A 25,065-nucleotide genomic window follows, 5' to 3' on the forward strand; every position below is an offset into this window, starting at 1 on the left:
AGCCGGGCGGTGGTGGTACATGCCTTTAATCCCAGCACTCGGGATGCAGAGGCAGGTGGATCTCTGTGAGTTCGAGGTCGGGCTGGACCGACAGCCTCCAAAACAATACAGAGAAACCCTGTCTCGAAAAACCAAAAAAGAGAGAAAAAAAAAAAAAAAGAAACTTAATAGATAGTTTCAGGACTCTCAAATTACCAAATCTGGGAAGACGCAGGTGGTGAGGAAGGCTGCATGGACAGAATGGGTATATAAAAGGAGACAGGAACAAGGAGATAAGGTTGGTTTTGTTTTGTTGTGGTGCTAAAGATCCGACCAGAGTCTGGCATGCCGGGCCAGTAAGCGCTCTACCACTGAGCTACATCCCCAACTATAGGATGGTTTCTTGATTGTGTAGTAACTCAAAGATATGTGATCTGATGGGGGGAGGGGACAAACAAGACTTTTCTTCCTAGCTATAATATGGGAACCAAGAAAAAAGGGATATGTAAAAAAGAAGACAAAAAGTTTGGCATGCCAGGTATGGTTATGCATGCCTTTGATTTCAGCACTCAGGAGACAGAGGCAGACAGACCTCTGGGAGTTCTAGGTCAGCCTGGTCTACAATGCGTTCCACGGTAGCTAGGGATAACAGAAAAACCCTATCTTAAAAAAAAAAAAAAAAAGGTTGGCACGGCATAGGCTAAGATTCTAGCACTGAAAGGCTGAGGTAAAAAGACTGAGAGTTTAAGATGAGTCTGACTCAGAGGAAAACTAAAAAAAATGGTCACAAGTGGAAGAAACTCTGTGTTAGGAAGGGAAAGGGAGAGGGCAGCGATCAAAAAGAGACAGGTTCTGAATCGTGCATACTCCACAGGTAAGGAAACAGCCCCTTCTTGAGTGGAAAAGTGAGTGGTAAGAAAAGGCAAAAGAAAAACACAAATGTTAAACAGAATAAAAAAGCTTGGAAAATATAAGTAAAACTCAAGACTTTCAAATTCGTGAGAATTCAAGGTTCAACACAACAGCACCAGGGGTTTTCATGGATATCTATACTAATAAAATATCTGGGGATCAATAGAGTTGGTCATACTGGAGCACTTATTGGTTCTAAAACATGAATTTGCTGAGTTTAAAAAAATAATTTGTTTAAAAAAGAAGATAGGCCACAAGTAATTTTTCTTCAGTAGTCAGATCAAGGATTATTCCAAACACCCACTGAAATAGCAAGCAGACAGAAGTAAAAATGGCTCACATTTGTAGAAATGCCCTTAGAAGATGCAGCCTATGGTCTGAATGCTTTACTGCACTTCATACTCATTTCTGAGGGTTTGTCACAGTGACAGAGTCGCCATTGTTCAGAGAACTTTCAAACAGGAGATAGAATATCATGCTGGCTGTGGCCAACCAGTTTCTTCAGGGACAGCAAAGTGGACCAACAGCTCAACTGTCAGAAGCAAGCTACCAAAGCACTCACTACTTCCTCCACTCTTCCCTCAGGGACCCCTAGGAGGCCAGGGGCAAGCCACTCAGTCCCTCATGTCAGTCAGGGAGCTTCTGGACCCTTGTCAGGCCATTATAAATCCTGGAAGACTGCAGAGCAGGTACACAAGGACCGTCAAGGCACCACGCCAGTCTACGTGAAAATAACAACTGATTCCCATCTAAGTCAGGAAGCTGTTCTGGGTGACAGTGGGGCACTCTGAGTCCTCCTCCTCTGAGGACAGCTCCTCATCCTGGGCAATTATGCTCCCTAATCCATATTCCTGCTCGTGAACAGAAACTTCATTTGGCGTGAGGTGAAAAGAACCTTCCACAAAGTCAGCGAATCTGCAAAAGAGAGGGTTGCTCATTAGGAGGCTTCTTGTACTTCCCGAATGGCTCTCCAAACAGCAACAGACTGAAAGGCTCTGCATGCTTGTAGATCACATTATACACAATCTAACTAAATTCCTGTCCTCATTCTGCAGATACAGAGTCTGGAGAAGGAAACAGGCAGGAAATAAGGACAGGCTCAGAGGCCAACATGCTGGGCACTCTCAGCCTGCCTGACAGTGGCTACCCTGTCCTTCTTAGTTACAGGTGCTAAGGTTCCTTGAGTCACCATATTCCTGATAAAGAGATTGGGGGCATTACCATTGTTTCCTTTTATGGCCCTATAAACTTCATGCTTATCATGTTTCCAAACTAAAACTTCACATTCTCTTGGGTACAACCACTCCCAACCAAAGGGGGTGGGGGGCAACTCGGGACAGCCAGAGCTACAAAGACCATCACAAAACCTGAAATACAAAAAAAAATAAGAGCAACATCTATGTTAAACTTACAAGGGCCACACTTAATTATCGTACTGATGTCTTCACATGTTAATGTTATAATCAAAACAGGGAAACAGGAACTAGATTTGCTGCTAATATATGATGACACAGATAACTTTCTCTTGACTACTCCTAGGTTAGCAGTGATCAAAGGGCAAAATATGAACAGTTATCTAGAAGCACGATCTCTGCTAGACTTCAAGGTCATTAACTACCCATAAATACTTGGCTTATCGGGCCAAGAGTTTACCTTTTTGGAGACTGAATCCGAGATACAGTCTTCCAGGCAGAGCACTCTGGACTATTACAAAACTCTCGGAGTTCCTGTAAAGCCTTTTGGGTCTCCACCTCTCCTTGTATCCGATACTCCTCTTCTGTCAGGAGGCGAGGGGGGACAGGCTTTGCTGTTGCCTTACACATCTTTCTGTGCTCACCAAAATAACAGCACATATCAGTGATCAGGAACCCACATCCACCCTGCCTCCACGTGTTCAGGAGACCCAGCACGCCTGACAGACTAAGCACCGAGGGTCCCCACCCCTCTTTTCCTGACAGACTAAGCACCGAGGGTCCTCACCACTCTTTTCCACACACACCCTTCATCACAGTGAGCCCCTGACATCCCAAACTGAGTGAAAAGCCAGAGTACTCAAACTCACTTATTTTCCAATAATGACAAACAAAATATTTGTTTTCCAGTAAGTGGAAAAACAACAACAAAACGATGCTATAATGTGGCTCGTGAACTCAGTTCCTGAAACTGAAGGTTCCACTTCCATTATCTGCAATGGAACAGCCATTGACAACCTCAGAGTCAAGGACCATTCCATATTTACTTTTGCAAGGATAACATGCTATGAATTACATCTTAAACAAGAGTGGGATCTCTGGGGCAATCTGGCAGTCAGCAACAAAATCTGAAACCTGAACCCGAGGCCTAGGGTTTACAAAAAAAAAAAAAAGCTATAATTTGCACCACCTAGTGGTAACAGGAACACATGAGACATTACTGGATGCTTTTATTTTATAAAAAAAGAAAAATTATTAGACTTAAAAACAGCACAGGGTGGAGACAGCACCATGCCTTCCCACTGACATCCCACATGTCAACACCAAGTCACATTGCCTTAGTCACCTGTAGGTGATGTACAGCCAATGAATCGGGTACTCCAGGTTCTTAGTGCACAGTGCAATGACAATGAGAGCAAAGGCAATGTGTGGTATCTGAATGCTGGCGAACATGGAAGCCAGGCCCAGCAGCTGCAGTGTCCAGGTCAGCAGGTTGATGCTGCGCTCATTCTCCAAGGGCCCATACTTGTAGCACACAGCAAAACTCATGAATCCAACGGTGAGGATGTAGCCTAGGAAGAGTCAGCACAAGACACTCTTCTTCAGCTAGTATGTGGGAAGTGGCATCTACTGAACCAGGAGACCACACAGGAGCTGTGCTCTAGTCTTTACCCATTTCACATGCATACGGATCACTCTTATCTTTCTGTCACAAATGTACTGGCTGGAGATGGCTCAGAGGTTAGAGATCCGTGCTCTCAGAGGACCCAAGTGCAGCTCACAAGAGCACAGGCCTCTCCAGAGGCTGACACTACCTACAGGTACCAGTGCTCACAGCACCCCAAATGTGTTATGTGCATGTGCGTAATTAAAAACCAAACCTTTTGGGCTGGAGAGATGGCTCAGAGGTTGGGAGCACTGGCTGCTCTTCCAGAGGTCCTGAGTTCAATTCCCAGCAACCACATGGTGGCTCACAACCACCTTAAGTAAGATCTGGTGCCCTCTGCTGGCATGCAGAAAGAAGACTGTATACATACTACTAATAATAAAAAAATCCACATTAATGTTCTCAAATAATAAATTAAGTTCCTATCAAGAAGAAAATGTCTCTGTGTGACCAAAGGATATTTTTTAAAAGGATTCTTACTGTATACAAGATTCACAGCAGTCTTACTTCTCAAGGTCCCCAAGCAGATTTAAACTAACATTAATAAAGCCAGTTTAAGGTTTTTAAATTTTGCTTAATGTAGAAATAAACACCAGCAAATTAAAGTTATATTCTTATCACCAGCATCTAAATTTAAAAGATGATTAGAAATAAGTAGGAAATTAAAATTACAAGTTAGCGCTCCTTGTTGGCAGGCAACATCTTCTCACAATCAAATTAACCAAATAGTTTATAAAGAAAAGCCAAGCCAACAATACTTACCTAGGAGATAATGCCAGTAACACCTCCATATCTCTTGTAAATTCTTAAAAACTAGCTGAATGAGGTACAGAGAAAAGGACCAGCCTCCAACCAAGATGATGTAAACGGGACTTCTCTAGACAAAGCAGAAATGAAAGCAAAAGTTTAAGACTTTATAAAAGAAGCAAAAGGGAACATTTTTTAAAAAAAACTCAACCTACTCAAAATGCATAAAAACATTTCTCTTAAAAAGGTACAGTCTGCAAGGAACACCAGGAAGATGAGATGCTAATAACTGGAAGGCCTAAGTGTGCAATCAGAAAACAAAAAGTGGATCTCAGTTCCCACTGAGTATATGGTTTCAAATAAAGAGTCTGTAAGCTCAAGGTCAGAATCAAAGACAGGACAGACGCTGACTCACATCAGCCACAATGCAAATGTCCAGTGTTAAGACTGCAAGACAATCCTCCAGCTGCCCACGCTTATCCTAAATACTCAGGAGGAGCTGGGCCACTTACCTTGGGCATGAATTTGGAGAGCATAAAAATGATGATTAATAGTGAGGCCACAATTCCCACGCTCACTCCAGTGGAATAGTAGAAAATCTGGCTCCTGCGGAGAAAGCATTTTTCTTGACTATGTAATACTGTAGGCCATATAAAGCACTGATCAAACAGAACAAGTGACATAGTGAAGTTGCAAACAGCAGCTAGAGAAGGAATCTGCCCACTCCTTAAAATCACAGAACTGCAGGCTGATGCAGCTGTTGATAGGCTATGAAGGCCCTCTCACACCTCACTCCCATCCCTATCTCTCTCCAAGTCCACCACACGGTACAGACATGGGGCACAGAAAAACCAAGCTGGCACTTGGCTGGAGGCCTCCTTGTGCCTGCTGGGTAGGCCCCACAGTGCCTCAATGGGCTGCGCAGGACGCCAGGGGAGAACCCCACCGACAATTTCACCCAGCTGTGGACCTCAGACAAGAAGGGCACACTGCAACAGTCCACCGAAAATCTGTGGTAGGAGGAACCAGCCACTTTTGGGCTGGGCGTGATGCCCATTTCACAGAAAAGAACTCTTGTCTACTACTGTAAACTCCACCAAAAGCCATGGCTGGGAGTTTGTAGGCTCAAGCCTGAGAGCTAGGCTGTTGTCTTGCTAAACAGATACAATGTATCCATCAAATCACCCTCTGATCTGAGAAGGCTCTGTCTCGTGGTCAATGATGACTGCAAAGATTCATAACTGGTCAAAAAAACAAGAATAAAGGACTTTTGAATGCCCAGTCATAAGTGGTATCATCCCCTCCAAGGCTCAGAGAACATCGTGAAACAAGGGGTTCAGAGAATGCAAGTGATGGAAGGAGGAGGAAAGGAATGAACCCAGACACCAGGTATGTGTGACATACATGTTGCACTTATTTTTTAGATTTCAGGGTTTTGAGATGGTCTACGTAGCTCTGGCTGTCCTGGAACTCAATGTGCAGACCTGGATGGCCTCAAATTCACAGAGATCCCCCAGCCTCTCAAGGGCCACCATGTCCCATGCCCCTCCAAGAACTCACACAGCTAGTGGGCAATGGAAGAGGGAGAGACATGGTGTTCACTGGTGAAGCCACTGGTAAGGTGCCCATGTGGAACATCCAGGATATCTGGGATACAATGAAAAGACTAAACCTAAGAATAATGGGAATAGAAGGAGTAGAATCCCACATCAAAGCCCCAGAAAAAATTTTTTTTTTGTTTTTTGAGACAGGGTTTCTCTGGGACCCAAAAAATATTTTTATTATGAATATAACATCTTGCCTCCATGTATGTCTGCACGCCAGAAGAGAGCACCAGATCTCATTACAGATGGTTGTGAGCCACCATGTGGTTGCTAGAAATTGAACTCAGGACCTCTGGAAGAGCAATCAGTGTTCTTAACCTCCAGCCCCAGAAAATATTTTTAATAAAATCATAGAAGAAAATTTTTCTAACCTAAAGAAGGAGATGCCTATAAAAGGTATAAAAAGCTCACAGAAAACCAAATAGATTGGCCCAGAAAAGAAAGTCCCTGAGCCACATCTTCTCAACAGGGATTCTAAGAGCCAGAATGGCCTAGACAGATATCCTGTAGACACTAAGAAAACACAGACGCCAGCCCAGACTACTATACCCAGCAAAACTTTCAATCATCATAGATGGAGAACACAAGTTATTCTAGGATAAAGTCAAATTTAATCAGTACCTACCTACAAATTCAGGCCAAAGAGGTTAACTACATAACAATTACAGGCAATAAATAATCTCTCAGCCAGGCGGTGGTGGCGCACACCTTTAATCCCAGTACTCAGGAGGCAGAGGCAGAGGCAGAGGCAGAGGCAGAGGCAAGCGGATCTCTGTGAGTCTGAGACAAGCCTTGTCTACAAGAGCTAGTTCCAGGGCAGCCTCCAAAGCCACAGAGAAAAAAATCTCTTTCTCTCTGTTGGGCCCCACCCCCCATGGACCTCTGTGCATTTGTCAGCCGATAGCCACAGCTGCATCCTGTTCTCTAGTCCTGGCTTCAGCCTGGCCTTGCCCCACTGGCATCAACATCTAGCAAGAGGAAAACACGGACTATTACACCTGGGGTTTCTCCACTGTGCTGTAAGTCTGTATATGAGGCTGCTCCCTTCTAGCAATAAAGAGACACACAGGCATGCACACACGCATCCTCTTAGCACAAAAGGCCCAATGTCTTGTCTTTCATTTCCCGATGTTAGACTTGCTAGCCATGCAGGCACCATCTCTCTCTCTCACCCCAACAACAACAACAACAGGAATTAATAATCACCAGTCATTGATCTCTCTCAGTATCAATATAATGGATACAAAAACAGGATCCATACTTCTACTGCATACAAGAAACATCCCTCAGCACCAAAGATAGACATTACTTCAGAGTAAAGGATTGGAAAAAGATTTTTCAAGCTGGTGTAGCCATTCTAACATCTAACAAAATAGAATTCAAAACAAAGTTAATCAAAAGAGACAAAAAGGACACCTCATACTCAAAGGAAAATTCTGCCAAGATGACATCTCAATTCTCAACATCTATGCCCCAAACACAAGAACACCCATGTTTATAAAGGAAATACTATTAAAGCTTAATTCATTCATCAACGCTTAACACATTGATAGTGGGAGACTTTAATACTCCATTCTCACCAATAGACAGGTTATCCAAGCAAACACTGGAGCTAACAGACATTGTGAACCAAATGGAACTAACAGATATCACCAGAACACAAAAGAATGCACTTTCCTCTCAGTACCCCATGGAACATTCTCCAAAATCAACCACATACTCTGTCACAAAGCAAGTCTAAACAGACGTGAAAAAATTGCAGTAACTCCTGGTATCCTAGCTGACCACCATCATTTAAAGCCAGATTTCAACAACAGAAAGCCTACAAACTGATGGAAACATAACAACTCTCTACTGAATGATCACTGGATCAAGGCAGAAATAAGGAAATTAAAGACTTCCCAGAATTCAATGAAAATGAATGCACAAAATACCCAAATTTATGGGACGCAATGAAAGCAATGCTAAGAGCAAAAGTTCATAGCACTAAGTGCCTTCAAAAGAAACTGGAGAGAGTGCATACTAGCAACTTAACAGCACACCTGAAAGCTCTAGAACAAAAAGAAGTAAACATACCTAAGAGGAGTAGATGCCAGGAAATCAAACTGAGGGCTGAAATCAGTAAAATAGAAACAAAGAGAACAATACAAAGGATCAATGAAACAAAAAGTTGGTTCTTTGAAAAAAAAATCAGCAAGATAAACAAACCTTTATAAAAACTAAAATACCCAAATTAACAAAATCAGAAATGAAAAGGGGGACATAATAGATACCAAGGGAATTCAAACAATCATTAGATTGTATTTCAAAAATCTGTATTCCACAAAATTGGAAAATCTAAAAGAAATAGACAATTTTCTGGATAGATACCACTTACCAAAGTTAAATCAAGATTAGATAAACAATTTAAATAGACCTCTAACCCTTTAGGAGAGGGGGTTAAACTCTCCTATTCAAAAGAAGACCAGGCCAGACAGTTTTAGCACAGAACTTTCAAAGAGTTAATACCAGACTTTCAAAGAGTTAATACCAATATTCCTCAGATTATTCCACAAAACAGAAACAAAGAATACTGACAAATTCATTTTATGAGGCCACAGTCACTAGGATACCCAAACCACAAAGATTCAAGAAAGAGAATTACAAACAAATTTCCCTCATTATTATTAATGTAAAAATACTCAATAAAATACTTGTGCTAGACGTTGCCTTTAATCCCAGCACTCGGGAGGCAGAGGCAGGCAGATCTCTGTGAGTTCGAAGCCAGTCTGCTCTACAGAGCAAGTTCTAGGACAGGCTCCCAGGCTCCAAAGTAATACAGAGAAAGCCTGACTCGGAAAAAAAAAAAAAAAAAAAACCACTTGCAAACCGAATCCAAGAACACATCAAAAAGATCACCCACCATGATACCATGATCAAGGAGGCTTCATCCTAGAGATGCAGGATGGTTCAACATGTGAAAATCCATCAATGTAACCCATCACATAAACAAACTGAAAGGAGAAAAAATATGATCATCTCATCAGATGCTAAAAGCCTTGACAAAATCCAACACTCCTTCATGATACAAGTCTTGGAGAGATCAGGGATTCAAGGAACATACCTAAATATAAAGGCAATTTACAGCAAGCCTAGAGCCAATATCAAATTGAAGGGAGAAACTCAAAGTAATTCCATTAAATTAATGAACAAGACAAGGCTGTCCACTCTCTCCATATCTTCTCAATATAGCACTTAGAAGTTCTATCTATAGCAATAAGACAACAAAAGGAGATCAAGGGGATATAAATTGGAAAGTCAAAGTATCGATATTTGTAGGTGATATGCCAATATACTTAAGCAACCCCAAAAATTCTACCAGGGAATTCCTGGTACAAGATTAACTCAAAAACAAAAAACAGTAAGCCTCCTATATACAAATGACAAATGGACCAAGAAAGAAATCAGGGAAATGCCACCCATCACAATAGCTACATGTAATATAAGATATCTTGAGCCGGGCGGTGGTGGCGCACGCCTTTAATCCCAGCACTCGGGAGGCAGAGGCAGTTGGATCTCTGTGAGTTCGAGGCCGGGCTGGACCGACAGCCTCCAAAACAGTACAGAGAAACCCTGTCTCGTAAAACCAAAAAAAAAAAAAATTATATATATATATATATATATATATATATATATATGATATCTTGAGGTAACTAGCCAAGCAAATGAAAGACCTGTATGACAAGAACTTCAAGTCTTTGAAGATGATATCATAAGATAAAGATTTCTCATGCTCATGGGTCTGTAGAATTAACATAGTAAAAATGGCTGTCTTATCAAAAGGAATCTACAGATTCAACACCATCACCAACAAAATTCTTTACAGAACTTGAAAGAATACTCAATTTCATATGGAAAAACAAGAAATCCAGGATAGCTAAAAGAATCCTGTACAATAAAGGAACTGCTGGAGGCATCACCATCCTGATTTCAAGCTGTACTACAGAGCTACAGAATAAAAACCGCATGGTATTAGCATAAAAACAGACAAGATGATCAATGTGATCGAATTCATTAAGACCCAGATGTAAATCCATAGTGGCTGTACAAGTTTGCACTCCCACCAGCAAAGGAGGAATGTTCTCCTTGCTCCACATCTCCGCCAACATCAACTATCACTTGTGTTTTTTTAAAAATATTTGTTTACTTTATGTATATGAGTGCTTTGTTTTCATCTATACCGGAAGAGGGCACCAGATCTCATTACTGATGGTTATGAGCCATCATGTGGTTGCTGGGAATTGAACTCAGGACCTCTGGAAGAGCAGCCAGTCAATGCTCTTAACCTCTGAGTCATCTCTCCAGCCCCATCACTTGTGTTTTTTATCTTTGCCATTCTGACAGGTGTAAGATGGAACATGATGGGTTGGGGGGGAAGAGTGCTGAGAGATGACTGGAATGCATTTTGCAAGATGTACAGGGATAAAAGTGGCACAGAACTTGTGGAAGTACCCAACCAATAACGAGTCCAAATTGAATCCCACACCACAAGAGGGAGCCCAGTCAGATACTGCCTGGGAGGCCAGGAACTATAGAGTCTGAACAACCCAGAGACCAAGGATAGAGCCAAACATAATAGATGAACAAATAAGTAAACAGTCAGTGAAATGATTCCTAATGATATTACGCGACACTTGTAGACCCCAACCTTGCATAATCATCATCAGAGAGGCTTTATCCAGCAACTGAGGGAAGATGCAGAGACACACAGCCAAACATTAGGCAGGGCTTGGGGGAATATTGCAAGAGGGATTGTAGGATCCAGAGGGGTTAAGGATATCACAAGAAAACAGCCAACAGAATCAACTAACCAGGACTATTAGGGGCTCACAGAGACTCAACGGACAATCAAGGTGTCTGTATGGATCTGAGATACATCCTCTGTATACATGTATGTTTGTGTAGCTTGATCTTCTTGTGGGCATGGGGACTGTCTCTGGCTCATTTGCCTGCTTTTGGGACCCTTTTCCTCCTACTGGGTTGCCCTGTCCAGCCTTGATATGGGGGGAGTTGCATAGTCTTATTATACCCTGACAGGCCATCATTGGTTGACATCCCTAAAGAGGCCCACCCTTTTCTGAAGGAAAAGGAGAAGTTGATTGGGAGAAAAAGGATATGGAGGGGACTGGGAGGAGAGGAGGGAGGGGAAAACCACAATGGATGCAATATATGAGAGAAGAATTAAAAATTTTAAAAAAAAGCATGGATAGTTGGGTACTGGGGTAAACATGATCAAAATTAATTATGTACATGTATGGGCATGTCAATAATGTAGCCCATCCTTATATACAACTAGTATATGCTAATAAAAACATTTTTAAAAGAAAATTTAAAAGAAAAAATAACTCTTCTGAGGTACTAAACAGCTTGTCTGTGGAGAGAGAAGGGACAGGAGTAAGCCCAAGTAGAGACTGGAAAGTGAATGGAGCAGACTACCCAAGACAGTCGGAGATCCTACTACCATTCCAAGCTCTATCAGTTACTTCACCCTGAATCCGAGTTTCCCTCAGGAGCCCCAAAATAAAGAATAACTTCTCTCTTGTTTACCCTTTCACTCAATATTTACTTATCTATATATTTATTTAAATCTTTTTCATACAAAAATACCAAAACAAAAAGTGTACCAACCCCCCCAAAAAAAAACAAACAAAAACACCTCAAAGGGTTCTCTTTGTGTTGGCCAACCACTTCTTGGCATGAAACCTGTCCTGAGAAGTGTGGATGCTACACCCAGGACACCCAGGGACCCTGCATTAGAGAAAATGGATTTTTCCCTTTCCCAGCAGGAGTAAATTGCAACTAGTTTCTGGTCAGGAGTGGAACTCATCCATTTCCCCTTCTCAGTGTTGGGATTGGGAGTGGTTTGAATTTGTATGGTGCTGTAGAATATTATTTTACGGTGTGTTACATATGTTTATGCTCTGGAACATCTGTTTAATGAGGTAAAGAATGCTGCTTTTATTTACGGTGCATTTGTTTAACTCTGTGAAGCTGTGATCCTGTCTAAAACACCTGATAGTCTAATAAAGAGCTGAATGGCCAATAGCAAGGCAGGAGAAAGGCTAGGCAGGGCTGCCAGGCAGAGAGTACAAATAGAAGGAGAAATCTGTAAGAACAAAAAAGGAACAGAGAACAGGAGAGGAGGATGTCAGGGGCCAGCCACACACAGAGTAAGAGTGAAAGTAAGATTTATGGAAGAAAATGAAAAGCCCAAAGGCAAAAGGTAGACAGGATAATTTAGGTTAAGAAATACTGGTGAGTTGGGCATTGATGGCGCTTGCCTTTAATCCCAGCACTCGGGAGGCAAGTGGATCTCTGTGAGTTCGAGACCAACTTGGTCTACAAAAGTTAGTTCCAGGACAGCCTCCAAAGCTACAGAGAAACCCTGTCTTGAAAAACCAGAAAGAAAGAAAGGAAGGAAGGAAGGAAGGAAGGAAGGAAGGAAGGAAGGAAGGAAGGAAGGAAGGAAGGAAGGAAGAGAGAGAGAAAGACAGAGAGAGAGAGAGAGAGAGAGAGAGAGAGAGAGAGAGAGAGAGAGAGAGAGAGAGAGAGAGAGAAAGAAAGGCATGAAATAAGCCAAGCTAAGGCTAGGCGTTCATAAGTAGGAATAAGCCTCCAAGCCATGATTTGGGAGTTGGGTTGTGGGCCCTCAAAGAGAGCCAAAGAGCAAAGAGTAAAAGCAACAGTATGGGCTAATACTGCCATCAGCCCACTGCATCTTGGAGTCGTCCACCTCTGGCTCTTACAATCTCACCTCCTCTCCTACATGGATCCCTGTTTAGGGATAAGTGCTGCACAATCTCTCTTCTGTGTGGGTCTCTGGTAATTATCATGTGCTGCAGAGGAAACTTCTCTGGGCCGAATGAGGCACTGATCAACAGTACAGCAGCATGTTACCAGGAGTCATTTGACTACTGTGTCCTTTTAGCAGAGCAACACTAGGTTTTCCCCTAGGGCCTATGACTTATCTAGTCTCAGGTTCTTGACTGCTTTAGCAGTACTGGATAAGAGTTTCATCTCAGTGAACGGGCCTTTACATTAACGCACATCAGTTTTACCTGTCACAGCTAGTAGGTTTCTAAAAATAGAAAAAGGACAAGTAATTGATATTTGTCTTATATCTGGGCAGCATGAAGTCTATCAGTGTATAATTTGGCAGCAATTTCATTATATAAATCTCTACAATAACATTACTTCTAATTTCATAATCAACTTTATAGCACTAGGTAACTCATTAACCTAATGATGGAACTATCTAATGAGAAAGTGCATTAATTAACAATCATATTCGAATCAGGAAAAGAAGTCTACCTTTAAAATACCCAAGCAGTGCCAGAGGGGTGGCAGGACTCTTTCAAGAGCTTGCTGCTCGCTCTTCCAGAAGACCTGAGTTCTGTCCCCAGCATCAGGCTGGATGATTCACAATCACCTATAAGTGGTCCAGGGGATCCAATGCCCTCTTTTGGCCTCTGCAGGCACCATACACACAGGCAGAGACACATGGATACATATTTAAAACAAAAAAACTGGGCCTAATGGTGCACATCTTTAATCCCATCACTTTGGAGGCAGAGGCAGCTGAAGTTTGTGGCCAGTCTGGTCTACATACTGAGTTCTAGGCCAGCCAGCACTACATATCCTATCTCAAAACAAATAAATAAATCTAAAAACATTCAGGCAGGCATCTAAGCCACACAGACCCTGGAAAAGGGAATTGTAGTAGTACTTAAAATTCTTATGACAAAAGTCAAACAGTGTTAGTATCTTATCAAGTCCACACTTACCTGCTCAACAAGTCTCCACAAAAAAATAATGTAAGTCCAAGGAGAAAAATAAGGAAGAATTTGGGGTCAAATCCTAAAACAAATGAAAATTTTGCTTAATAGAAGAACTAATTAAAGGTATAAAAGGTGACATTAGTATTACTGGTCAACTACAGTAAAATGGCAGTATAGATACCACACAAACCCTGGGCCTCCTTCCAAAGAGGAATGTAATAGGTTTCTGTCTAGTGTGGACCTTCCTGAATATCTTACTCTTACTTTGGCTTTCTCTACTAAGGCTTTAAAAAAAAAAGCTGGACTAAGCTAAACATGATGCCATCATCACCTCAACACACTTGCTGACAATGGGTATCTCTCTGCCTTAAGTCAGTCGGGGCACTTGGGTGTGGCCTCATGTCCTCCATGCAATTCTTCTTGCCCAACCACACCTCATACTTTGCTTCTCGATACAGCGCTGTGCTGACAAATGTCTCTCTCTCACCCAGGCCCAGGCAGAGACACGCTGGTGGCACCCCAGAGCATTCCATGGCTTTGACATTCAAAAGCCAAGGCTAAGGCAGGCCAGAAACAGACTGGAGCTGGCAGGATAATGAAATACTAAAGGAACACCAAAACACAGGCCAGCTCTACCGTTGTGGAGTATCATTTTAACCAGGCCAAGATGTGTTACATTAGTTTATGCTGCAGAATATTACTTTAACTGTGTAAAGGTGTGTTACTTTTGTTTGTGCTGAATTTACTTATGTAAAAATGTGTTGCTGATTCACTTTGCCTGCCTAAGGCACCTGATTGGTCTAATATAGAGCTGAATGGTACATTTGTCAAATTGCTACTGGCCATGCCAAGGGAGGAAACTGAGTAAGGATGGTTTGACTCAAGGAACTCTTCTGAAAAGAAAAAGGGGGTTATGGAGGTAGGAGGTAGATTAGCAAATCTGCTTTTAGACTAAAAACTATTAATCTCAAATATTTTACATTGGTATGAACTTTTGTTTATCGACACAAGTATAAGGTTATTTTTGTTACAACATACTGTCTATGTACTTATACTCTTATTTAAGGTATTGTACCTATGCAGTTCATTTAAAAATGTAAAATTCTAGTCCTTGAAAGATATTATTATAAACCATTTAGGATATTAGAAATATAGGCTGGTTAGTAGTCAAATGTACCAGGCCTTTTCTTTTCTTTTTTTTTTCAAGACAGGGTTTCTCTGTGTAGCTCTGGTTATCCTGGAAACTTGCTCTGTAAACTAGGCTGGCCTCGAGCTCACATAGATCCACCTGCCTCTGCCTCCCAAGTGCTAAGATTAAAGGTGTGTGCCACCACCAACTGGCTCAGGCTTTCTCTCTTTAAAAAAAAAAAGATTTATTTATTTATTATGAATACAACATCTTGCCTCCATGTATGTCTGCACGCCAGCAGAGGGCACCAGATCTCATTATGGATGGTTGTGAGCCACCATGTGGTTGCTGGGAATTGAACTCAGGACCTCTGGAAGAGCAGTCAGTGCTCTTAACCTGTGAGCCATCTCTCCTGTCCCGTCAGGCTTTTTCTTTTCAGTCATTCAGCTCTTTATTAGATCAATCATCTGCCTTAGGCAGACAAGGTAAAACATGCAACACATCTTTACTTAATTAAACAAATGCAGCATAAACAAAGGTAACACACCTTTACACAGTTAAAGTATATTCTGTAGCATAAACTAATGTAACACATCTTTGCCTGGTTAAAATAATACTCCATAGCTGGGCAGTGGTGACGCATGCCTCTAATCCAAGCACTTGGGAGGCCGAGGCAGGTGGATCTCTGTGAGTTCAAGGCTAGCCTGGTCTACAGTGAGCTCCAAGGCAGGCTCCAAAGCTTCGGAGAAACCCTGTCTCGAAAAACAACAAAACAAAAAAGGTATCAAAAATAATATTCCACAACACCATACATAACCATAGAACCCGACTGTAGGACCACTGGAAGGGCATAACCTTTGGTAGCAAAACCTACAAGCCTGAATCCTGAGTAGTAACCAAGGAGAAACCAACCAAGATCTGATGGACTCTGCCTCCTTTAAAACTCTCAGAAGCCTTCAGAGAAGGAAAACTTCTCCACGTCCAGAATATAAGCCTTCAACTATAGTGTCTTCAGCTCTAATTATGAACTACTAATTTTACCGTTCACTTTTCCTGTCTTCTCCAAAAGGCACAGACACAGCTGTCTGACAGACTCCGTAGTGCTGACTGATCAGCTCAGGGCCTGGGAAGGCGTTACTATTGAGCTAGACCCTTCATTATTCTGGGCCTAAAGAATAATGTGTGTGGTGGAGTCTCCATAAGCTGTCTAGAGCCATGGTACAGTCAAGACAGTAATGAAAAGCAAAATGGAGTTGTCTTGGACTGCCTTCTCTGTTTCAGTAACTATGCCCTCCAAAGCTCTGTCCCAGCTCATCATAGAATCCATCAGAAAAACAGAGGTCAGACTTACTCCGGGTCACAATGACACTGTATTTGGTGTCCTTCTCTATAATCTCAACTTTGAGGCAGGTTTTTGTGCTGTATAGACCCACGTTAACATAGGTGTCATTCAATTTCTCTTTTAAAAAAGAAGAAAAAAAGTTCCAGACACTAAACTGCTCTAGCTCCTTCAGCTTCTCCTCATTGTCCACCTGGGTGACACGGACCAATTTGGAACTATTTACCCGGACCTGTAACACAAATGAAATTAGGATGAAAAAGTAGGGAATTTTCATAAACATAATTTTCAAAACACCCTTACTGGAAAAATGCTGCTGCTCTAATAGAGGCAGCTGCTAGTTTCTTATTACATGGCCTGAATCACTATTCAGGCCAGAAAGGGGGTCCCCAGCAGACAGAGCATCAATACAGCTATTTGTGCCATCACACAAAGCAAGGGCCTGAAACACTAAGAAAACTGCCAGTCATAAACAGCCCCAGAGAATTGAAAATGTTCCCATAATGACAGGCTGAGAAGTTCAACGCATTGTCACAGATCACTGATTATGGATAAACATTGGTTATAATGTGCCCCAGATACAGTATGAATTTTGTATCCTCTCATGTGCTGACGTGAACAGTGAATACCCTCATCAGTGTCTGTGTTTACTGCATATTCACTGCAAACCTCCAAAGGGCTCTTTCTGTTCAATCACCACTACAGCCAGAAACTCTTCTTGACAGTGTTATGAAATAAAGGAGACCAAAGTCATTCTACCCAGAGGAAACCTCTCACAGAATCAAAACAGAACGGGAACCGCAAGACAAGAGTTTACATTCAGACATGCACACCAGAATCCAGCCCAAAGAAGGCACAGGGCATTTCAAAAGAGGCATGAGTGTGCACACCTCAGAAGGGAGGAAGCAGAGAAGAAAGAGGGAAAACGTTTCCTGCAGGATCACAGTTCTCTAAGCCGGGAAAGGAAGCTGACACACCACGGGTAGGGCTTCCAATTACCTGTATCCGTGTCCAGATATCATACCACTTTGGGATAAGCACATTTTTGTAACAGAATTGTTGACTGGAATTCATATCAACTTGAGACTCCTGAAGCATGACCACATTTACATCAATTCCAGCTTTATGAAGAAAAAAAAGGAAACAAGAATTAAGTAGAACATGACAGAGCAAGCTCATAATTATAACTCATGTTATAAAAAGAACTAAACTGACCACTTTGCTGACCATCTCTCCAGCCCTTAAGAACTATTTTTAAGTGTTTCTTCAGAGAGTGCTGCTTGCCTCACTTAAGCCTCCTAACAACACCACTGTGTAGCCATTTCATAATCTCTATTTTACAAACAAGGACTCTGATGTCTAAGGAAAGTTAATTTCCAAGGTCACTCAGCTAGTGATCAGTCTGTGACTTTCCCATGCAAGCCCAGCCCCCACCTTGACCACGAACACCCTTCTTCTCTTAGGACACGGTAACGTGTTGCTTCTCTCCACCCCTTTTCTGAGTAGTATGGCCAGAACTGGCAGAGGCTTTGCGGAGTTTTAAGAGCCAGTGAAGTGGGCACTGAAGGACCGCAGGCTGCTGTTTGAAGAGCAGTCAATGGTGGTCATCACCCCTTGGATTCAAACTACAAGACTCTGCCTGTTTCTAATCATTCTCAGTAATTCACGACTTGAGAAAACCACTCTCCCCCACGTTTCTGGAAGCCTATCTTCTTTGACACAAACATTTAATAACTTAGTACCTCTAACTCTTTCTTCATTGATACTCTGTATCATGAGGAACTTTACAAAAATATTTTGTTTTTTGTTTTTTTCCCAGGCAGTGGTGGCACACACCTTTAATCTCAGCACTCGGGAGGCAGAGGCAGGGGAAATCTCTGTGTGTGGGGCCAACAACATAAACTACAGAGCAAGTTCCAGGACAGCCAATGCTACACAGACAAACCCTGTCCCCCCCCCCAAAAAAAACAAAAAGGATAAAAGCCCACCAAGATAAAAGCTTTTTAAAAAAATAATTGTCTTATTATATTTTATTTACTTACTCTAGTGGGGGAGACTGCCATAGTGTAGAGGCCAGAGGACAACTTGTGGGAGTCAGTTCTCTTCACCCACCATATAGCTCTTAGGGACTGAACCTACACTTAAAGGGCCAGCACCTTTACCCACTGGGCCATCTTGCTGGCCAAAATGGTTTCAAGTGAAACTAAGACTAATTTTTTTTTTCATTGCTAAGTCACAGGTTTTCTTTGTACATATGCAAGGCAATGTACATTGCTACAAAGTTGCTAGGCAACTCTACCACTGAGAAACATCCTTACTGCAAACTAAGACTAGCTTTGAGTGGGTAAAGCATTTGCCACCCATGGAGCTGAGTTCATGGTCCAGAACACAGAAATCAGCAAGCACAGCAGCACACATCTGTAACCCCAGTGCTCCCGAGCAAGAAGGAGTTGGAGACGGAATCCCTGTCAGACTGTGGCCTCTGCAAGTAAGCAGCAGTAACTGAGATCTGGTTTCAAACAAGGTGGCAGGAAGGTGAAGGACGAGCACCCAAGACTGTCCTCTGACCTCCACACAAACGCCACGACATGCACATACCAAGCGCCGGTGCACAGCACACAGAGCCAGGCATGACAGACAGCACACATCTGTAACCCCAGCACTCTATCAGCTCACGGGTTCAGCTGAACCCGTGAGCTCCATTTTCAGCAAAAGACCCTGTCTCAAAAAGTAAGGTAGAGCCAGGAATGGTCACATAACTTTAATCTCAGCACTTGGGAGGCACAGGCTGGTGGATCTCTGTATTTGAGGCCTGCCAGGTCTACACAGTGAGGTCCAGGACAGCCAGGACTACATAACATATAACAGAGACACCCTGTGTCAAAAAGAAAAAAGAAAAAAGGTGGAGAGTAACTGAATGTGATATTGGCCCCTGGCCTCCACATGAACACATGTACACACACACTACACACAAGTCAAACAAGGATCCATCGCTTCCTTAAAGCAAAGTGCAGTCTACTTACAAAACTTCAAGTAAAAACATCCATCCACAAACCAATATACACTTACTAGCAACTATCCTCTCACCTTTTAAAGCCCATTATTATTATTAAGTGGGCAGTGAGATAACAAATAATGTGCTGATAATACCAGCCATTTGAAAAACTTAATGTCAGGAAAAATAACTTTAACTTTAAAAGTCTACAGTGGAGCAGTGCATAGTGTTACACTCCTTTAATCCCAGCACTCAGGAGGCAGAAACGGTGGATCTCTTGTGAGGCTGAAACTAACCTAGTCTACATAGCAAGCGCCAGGCCAGCCAAGGTTACATAGTAAGACCCTGCCTCAAAATAAACAAAGTTGTACAATGAGTGTTGGAGAGATGGCTCAGCAGTTAATAGCACTAGCTGCTCTCCCAGAGGACCCCAGAACCCACATGGTAGCATATTAACCACCTGTAACTTCAGTTCTAGGGAAATCTGATGCCCTGCTCTGGCCTCAATGGGTACCAGGCATGCACATGGTACACAGACATATATGCAACACACACCCATACACAGAAAACAATTAAAGAAAGTAAATTCTCAAATATCTTAAAGAGATATCCAGTAAGATAGTTCTGCAAGTTCAGGCACTTGCCACCAAGTCTGAAGTTTTATCCCTAGACCTCACTTCCATGATTACCACGATGAGGACAACTTTCTCCAAATAAAATGAAAACTTAACCTGGCCCACTGGATCCACCTTAACCCACTGGCCCCAAATTGCCATCTTTCCATGCTCCAAAACCCTCGTTAAACTCAGTGAGTGACAAAAAGAATGCTTGGTTCAGGAAAGGAACTTACAGGGAGAAGCAAGGGCTGAGGGGGGCTACAGAGTGTGGGAGGATAACGGAATCAGAACAGACTACGCACGTGTCAACCTGCCGAAGAACACACCTCATTGTTTTAAAACCTACCATCTTCAATCAGTGGGTTTAGGAAATTACTATTAAATTGCAAGCTGGGACAAATCATTATTTAAAAAATAAAATCCATCCAGATCCTCACCTCACACCAAATGCTAATACAAGTTATAAATCAAAAATAAAAGGACTAGAACTATAGTTCAATGGTAGAGCACCAGCATTGAACGTTTGAGGCCCTAGGTTCAATTCCCAGTTTTACTAATAATAATAATTAGTAAAATAATAATATTTAAAATTTATCCTCCAAAATCCAAAAATGAAATATTAACTTTACAGATCACTTTTTATCTTACTATCATTATTGTGTACATGTATGATGTATGTAAAAGTGCACATCCTGCTGGGCGTTGGTGGCGCACGCCTTTAATCCCAGCACTCGGGAGGCAGAGGCAGGCGGATCTCTGTGAGTTCGAGGACAGCCTGGTCTACATAGCTAGTTCCAGGACAGCCTCCAAAACAATACAGAGAAACCCTGTCTCGAAAAAACAAAACAGAACAAAAAAAAGACCAAAAAGAAAAAGACAAAGACAAAGGAAAAAGAGGGGGCAGAGGCTGGAAAGGTTCACCAGTGGTTAAGAGCACTTATTGCTCTTGCAGAGGGTTCTATTCCCTGCATTCATCTATCCATCAATAACCACAGCTCCAGGGCATCTGACACCCTCTTCTGACTACTGCAGGCACCAAGCACAAGTGTTGCAAAAACAAACACTTAAACATAAACCCAATTAAAACCGGGCAGTGGTGGCACACGCCTTTGATCCCAGCACTCAGGAGGCAGAGGCAGGCAGATCTCTGTGGGTTCAATCAAGGCCAAGTCTGGTCTACAGAGTGAGTTCCAGGACAGCCAGGGCTACACTGAGAAACCCTGTCTCAAAAAAACAAAACAAACAAAAACCCCAATAAAAATTTTTTAAAGGAGGAAAATAAACTGAAAAATTTTTAATTGGAAATTGGAAATTATACAAAAATCTTTACAAATAAAAATCACAGTGCTAGAGGTGTAGTGAAGCTTGGTAGAGCTCATGTATGATATGTGTACAAGTCCTAAATTTGATTTCTAGCACAAAAAATTTTTTTACTAGTTTATATGTAGGCATGCAGGTGTACATGTTTATAATTCCAGCACATGGGAGTGAGAGACAGGAGAATCAAGCATGAAAATCATTCTCGTTACAAAGGGGTAACTTGGGCTATGAAAGCCTGGCTCATTAAGATATAATACTCACAAGAGGCCATGAACAAAGGACACGAACCCTCAGAATTTTCCAGTCTGAAGCTGGGGAGATGGCTCAGTAGGACAAGGACCAGAGTGCAGATGAACAGGTCCCACACACAGCCAGGTGTCCTGAGTGGCATGCACCAATAATCCCAATGCTGGCCAGCCACTCTATCCAAATCTCTAAGATCCAGGCCTAGTGAGGGAGCCTGTCTCAAAATCAGGGTAGACAGGGATTGAAATAGACAAGAGATACCAACCTTTGGCAGACACATGCTCTCGTGTGCACATCAACGCTCCTGGATGTACTCAGACATAAGAACACACACAAAGGCAATGAACTGCAAGGGTTTGCCTACTCCTTTATACCTAGCTGTATTGATAATACTTGCCAAATGGTCTAAAACACAAGCTACTCATAGAATTAAATGTTGCCAAAGTTTCCAGTGACAAGAAACCAGCCTTTGAATAGAGCTCCAGTCTACCATTGGGATTACCTGGCTTTTAGAAAGCTACACGGTTTGTCTTTATAGCTGAACCCACACACAATCGGGTCAGCGAGCTGTCCCTGGAGATTACCTTTCTGCAAATGAAGAAGCCCCTGAGCCTCCCCTCCCAGAAAGAACTTTGAAGCCTGGTTGTGGTGCTTGTAACCCCAGCATTCTGGAGGACAAGGCAGGAAGACTACACAGTGAGTTCCAAAGCACCAACACAGTAAGAGCCTGCCTCAGTTAAAACAAGGTAAGGACAGGGAAGCAAGCAGAAAAGTCTGCTTTAGTTTTGCACTTACTGGTTATTTGTTTTGGGGCAGAGTCTCACTAGGTAGTGCCAGTTGTCCCCGAACTCACGATGTAGGCCGAGTTGGCCTCAAACTTGCCTTGGCCTCCCGAGTGCTGGGACTAAAGTGGGGTGCCACAATGCCTGCCTCTCTGCTTTAGGTTTCAATCCCCGGTATCCTCCAAAAGAAACTTCAAAGAAGGGACCTGCTGACTGTTCTTAAAATTTTCTTATTTCTTCCCAACCCAAGGCCCATTTCAAAAGTTCATTCAGGTAATAATCCTCCCAAATACTGTTCGTGGCTTCTAGGCCATGCATCTGCAAAAGAGTGTTTCCTGGATACCTACTCCCTTCGCAAAAAGAAATCTTTGGACCCTTTTGAACAAAAATGAATCTTGTGGGTGTGTTAAACATATCCTACAGCCACAGCGAGAGTATGTAATAAGCAGGAACGGAAGGGGGCGGTATGAGCACATAACCTGTGGTTTATAAGCTCTGAATTATTTTCTGGATTCGATACTCCCTCCAGTGGAAGTCTGCAAGCATCGCTTATTTTTCCCGCTCACTATTTAACAAGGGGGTAAAAAAAAGGGGGGGGGGAGTAATCTATTTCTAACAAACATTAATTTTTCTGAACTGGAGCGCAAAATAGTTTCCCACCCAGCCCGGAGTTGATGATTGCTTAGCAGCAGATACAAAATGAATGTGCTTGAAATGAACAAACTCCGGAAAGATGTCCTACTCAAAGCTGGTGGCCCCACCTTTTCTGGGCAACTGAACTAGAACTACTCCAGGGCTGTTAGGGAGGAGGGTCTTAGTAAGAGCAGTAGTCCCCGGGCCGGTGGTGGTCCAGGTCTTTAATCCCAGCACTCGGGAGGCAGAGGCAGGTGGATCTCTGAATTTGAGGCCATCCTGGTCTACAGAGTGAGTTCCAAGACAGCCTCCCAAACAATACAGAGAAACCCGGTCTCGAGAAACCCTGCAAGTGAAGTTTAATCCACTCCCCGGTGCCGAGACAGGACGTCTCTCCGGGGTGTCTTTACTAGCCTGGATGAGGGAGCGTTTACTGCCTCAGACACGTCTCAGGGAGAAACGGTGCCCACACCTCCTCCGTCCTAACCCGAGCCTCGGGGGACCCGGCAGCACCGCGCAGCCCCTGCAGGGTCCGGATAAGCCACGGCCCCCGCAGCGCCCGCCTCCCTCCCTCCCTCGGCAAGGCGCGCCGCTCGGCGGAGTAACGGGCCGCGCCCTCGGGATGAACCCACTTTTCCAAAATTAACGCCCTCGCTCCCGCCCCCCAGGCAGCGGCTGCCCGAGCGGTACCTGAGCCGCAGACCACGCAGCCGAGGACGACTAGGAGCAGCCACGCCGCCACGCCGCCCCCGGTCCCCCGGCACCAGGGCCGCGGAGCAACCGGCGACCACACCGCCACTTTGATTCCTCCCGCCATGGTTGCCTCACGCCGCCGCCTCCTCACGTGCCCCTCCGCAGCAGCTGGCTCCGGATAGGCAGCGCCGGCAGCCAATCGGCGGCGAGGCCCGCCCCTACGCCCGGAGGAGTAGGCGGGGCTTCGCGCGCGCCGGCCTCCCGCGCTCCTAGGAGCCACGCCTCTTAACAGCCCCAACCCTCCGCAAAGGCAACAGGAAGGTCCCACCCCTTACCCAACCTGTTTCCGTCTCCCCGGTCTATTTACCAGCGAGATTGACGGCAAACTGGCCCAATAGAAAGTCAGAATGGGCGAGACCCTCCTGGTCCGCACGTTTCCTTAGATGGAAACTCTAATCATCCGAGTTCCTGCTGGTTTTTCTTTCGTTTCTAGGTCCGTCTTTTTATGACAGGCGCGCCTACGGAAACTCTTTACGAACAAGGGTCTGACGTGACGATTATTTTTTAAGGTAAAATGCCTGACATCCTACCCCAACGTGGAGAAAAGATTCCAACCCGAGTGCAGGCATCCGGGCGTGGCACGGTTTGGGGGGCACAGGCGCCCGCTGAAGAGTGGTCGTGGAAGACAGAGCTCGCGAAGCCCGCGTAGGGCCCGACGCCGATCCCCAGCCCTGCAGAACGAACAGAAACAGGGCACCCACAGTAATTTGATTGTAGTTCCCTTTTTTGACTGGAGATGTAGCTGGACCATGCTCGAGGCCCGGGTGTCAATCACCAGCGCCACAGAAATAAAGCATGGGGTCCGGCTATATGGCCCTGGTGTCCTGGAACGTGTATAGACTTACCAAACCTTCAGCGGTCCTTCTTCCTTTGCCTGCCAAATACTGGGATTACAGGTATGTGTCACCAGCGTGGCACACGTTAGTTCTCTTTCAGGCCCTTAATTTGTTTTTGTGTTTTTATTGGGGGGGGTCATTTTTTTTTCGAGTCAGGGTTTCTCTGTGTAACAACAGCCTTGGTTGTTGGGGAACACAATTTTAGACCAGGCTGGCCTTGAACTCACAGAGATCCTCCTGCCTCCTGAGTGCTGGGATGGCATGCTCCGCTACACCCGGCTTTAGATTTCTTCTTTATTTTATTTTATTTTTGGAGATTTATTTATTTACTATATATGCATACACACACTTAGATTTCTTTATTTTTAAAAATTTATTTATTACACACACACACATACACAGTGTTCTGCCTGCATGTCTGCCTTCAGGCCACAAGAGGGCGACAATCCCATTATAGACAGTTGTGAGCCACCATGTGGTTTCTGGGAATTGAACCC

The 25,065-nt window shown here is 43.5% G+C and overlaps 1 protein-coding gene across 3 annotated transcripts; it reads right to left on the reverse strand.

Moving 5' to 3' along the window:
- Positions 1-1,107: 1,107 nt before the first annotated feature.
- On the reverse strand, positions 1,108-23,818 carry Nemp1 (nuclear envelope integral membrane protein 1). Of its 3 annotated transcripts, XM_021232844.2 has the most exons (10): positions 23,670-23,818; positions 17,386-17,507; positions 16,399-16,618; positions 13,925-13,997; positions 5,010-5,103; positions 4,513-4,627; positions 3,430-3,655; positions 2,545-2,718; positions 2,113-2,258; positions 1,108-1,806 (listed from the first exon to the last, which is right to left on the reverse strand). In XM_021232844.2, the coding sequence occupies exons 1-10, from the start codon at positions 23,794-23,796 to the stop codon at positions 1,730-1,732; spliced, it is 1,374 nt and encodes a 457-aa protein (XP_021088503.2). In that variant the 5' UTR covers positions 23,797-23,818; the 3' UTR covers positions 1,108-1,729. The 3 variants fall into 3 exon arrangements, with proteins under 3 accessions (XP_021088503.2, XP_040610662.1, XP_005079800.2); XM_040754728.1 differs by lacking the exon at positions 2,545-2,718; XM_005079743.4 differs by lacking the exon at positions 2,113-2,258.
- Positions 23,819-25,065: the final 1,247 nt, after the last annotated feature.

This window comes from Mesocricetus auratus, unplaced genomic scaffold, assembly GCF_017639785.1.
Source record: "Mesocricetus auratus isolate SY011 unplaced genomic scaffold, BCM_Maur_2.0 Super-Scaffold_100011, whole genome shotgun sequence".
NCBI classification, from domain to species: domain Eukaryota; kingdom Metazoa; phylum Chordata; class Mammalia; order Rodentia; family Cricetidae; genus Mesocricetus; species Mesocricetus auratus.

Bases quoted from the DNA above. Each gene is read 5' to 3' on its own strand.
- Nemp1 (XM_021232844.2), bottom strand. From the start codon at position 23,796: ATGGCGGGAGGAATCAAAGTGGCGGTGTGGTCGCCGGTTGCTCCGCGG. The intron at 5,104-13,924 runs GTAAGTGTGGAC...CTTTCTCCGCAG, and splicing joins TGTGGAGACTTGTTGAGCAG to GAGCCAGATTTTCTACTATT. The intron at 4,628-5,009 runs GTAAGTGGCCCA...TGCTTTGTCTAG, and splicing joins TCTCCAAATTCATGCCCAAG to AGAAGTCCCGTTTACATCAT.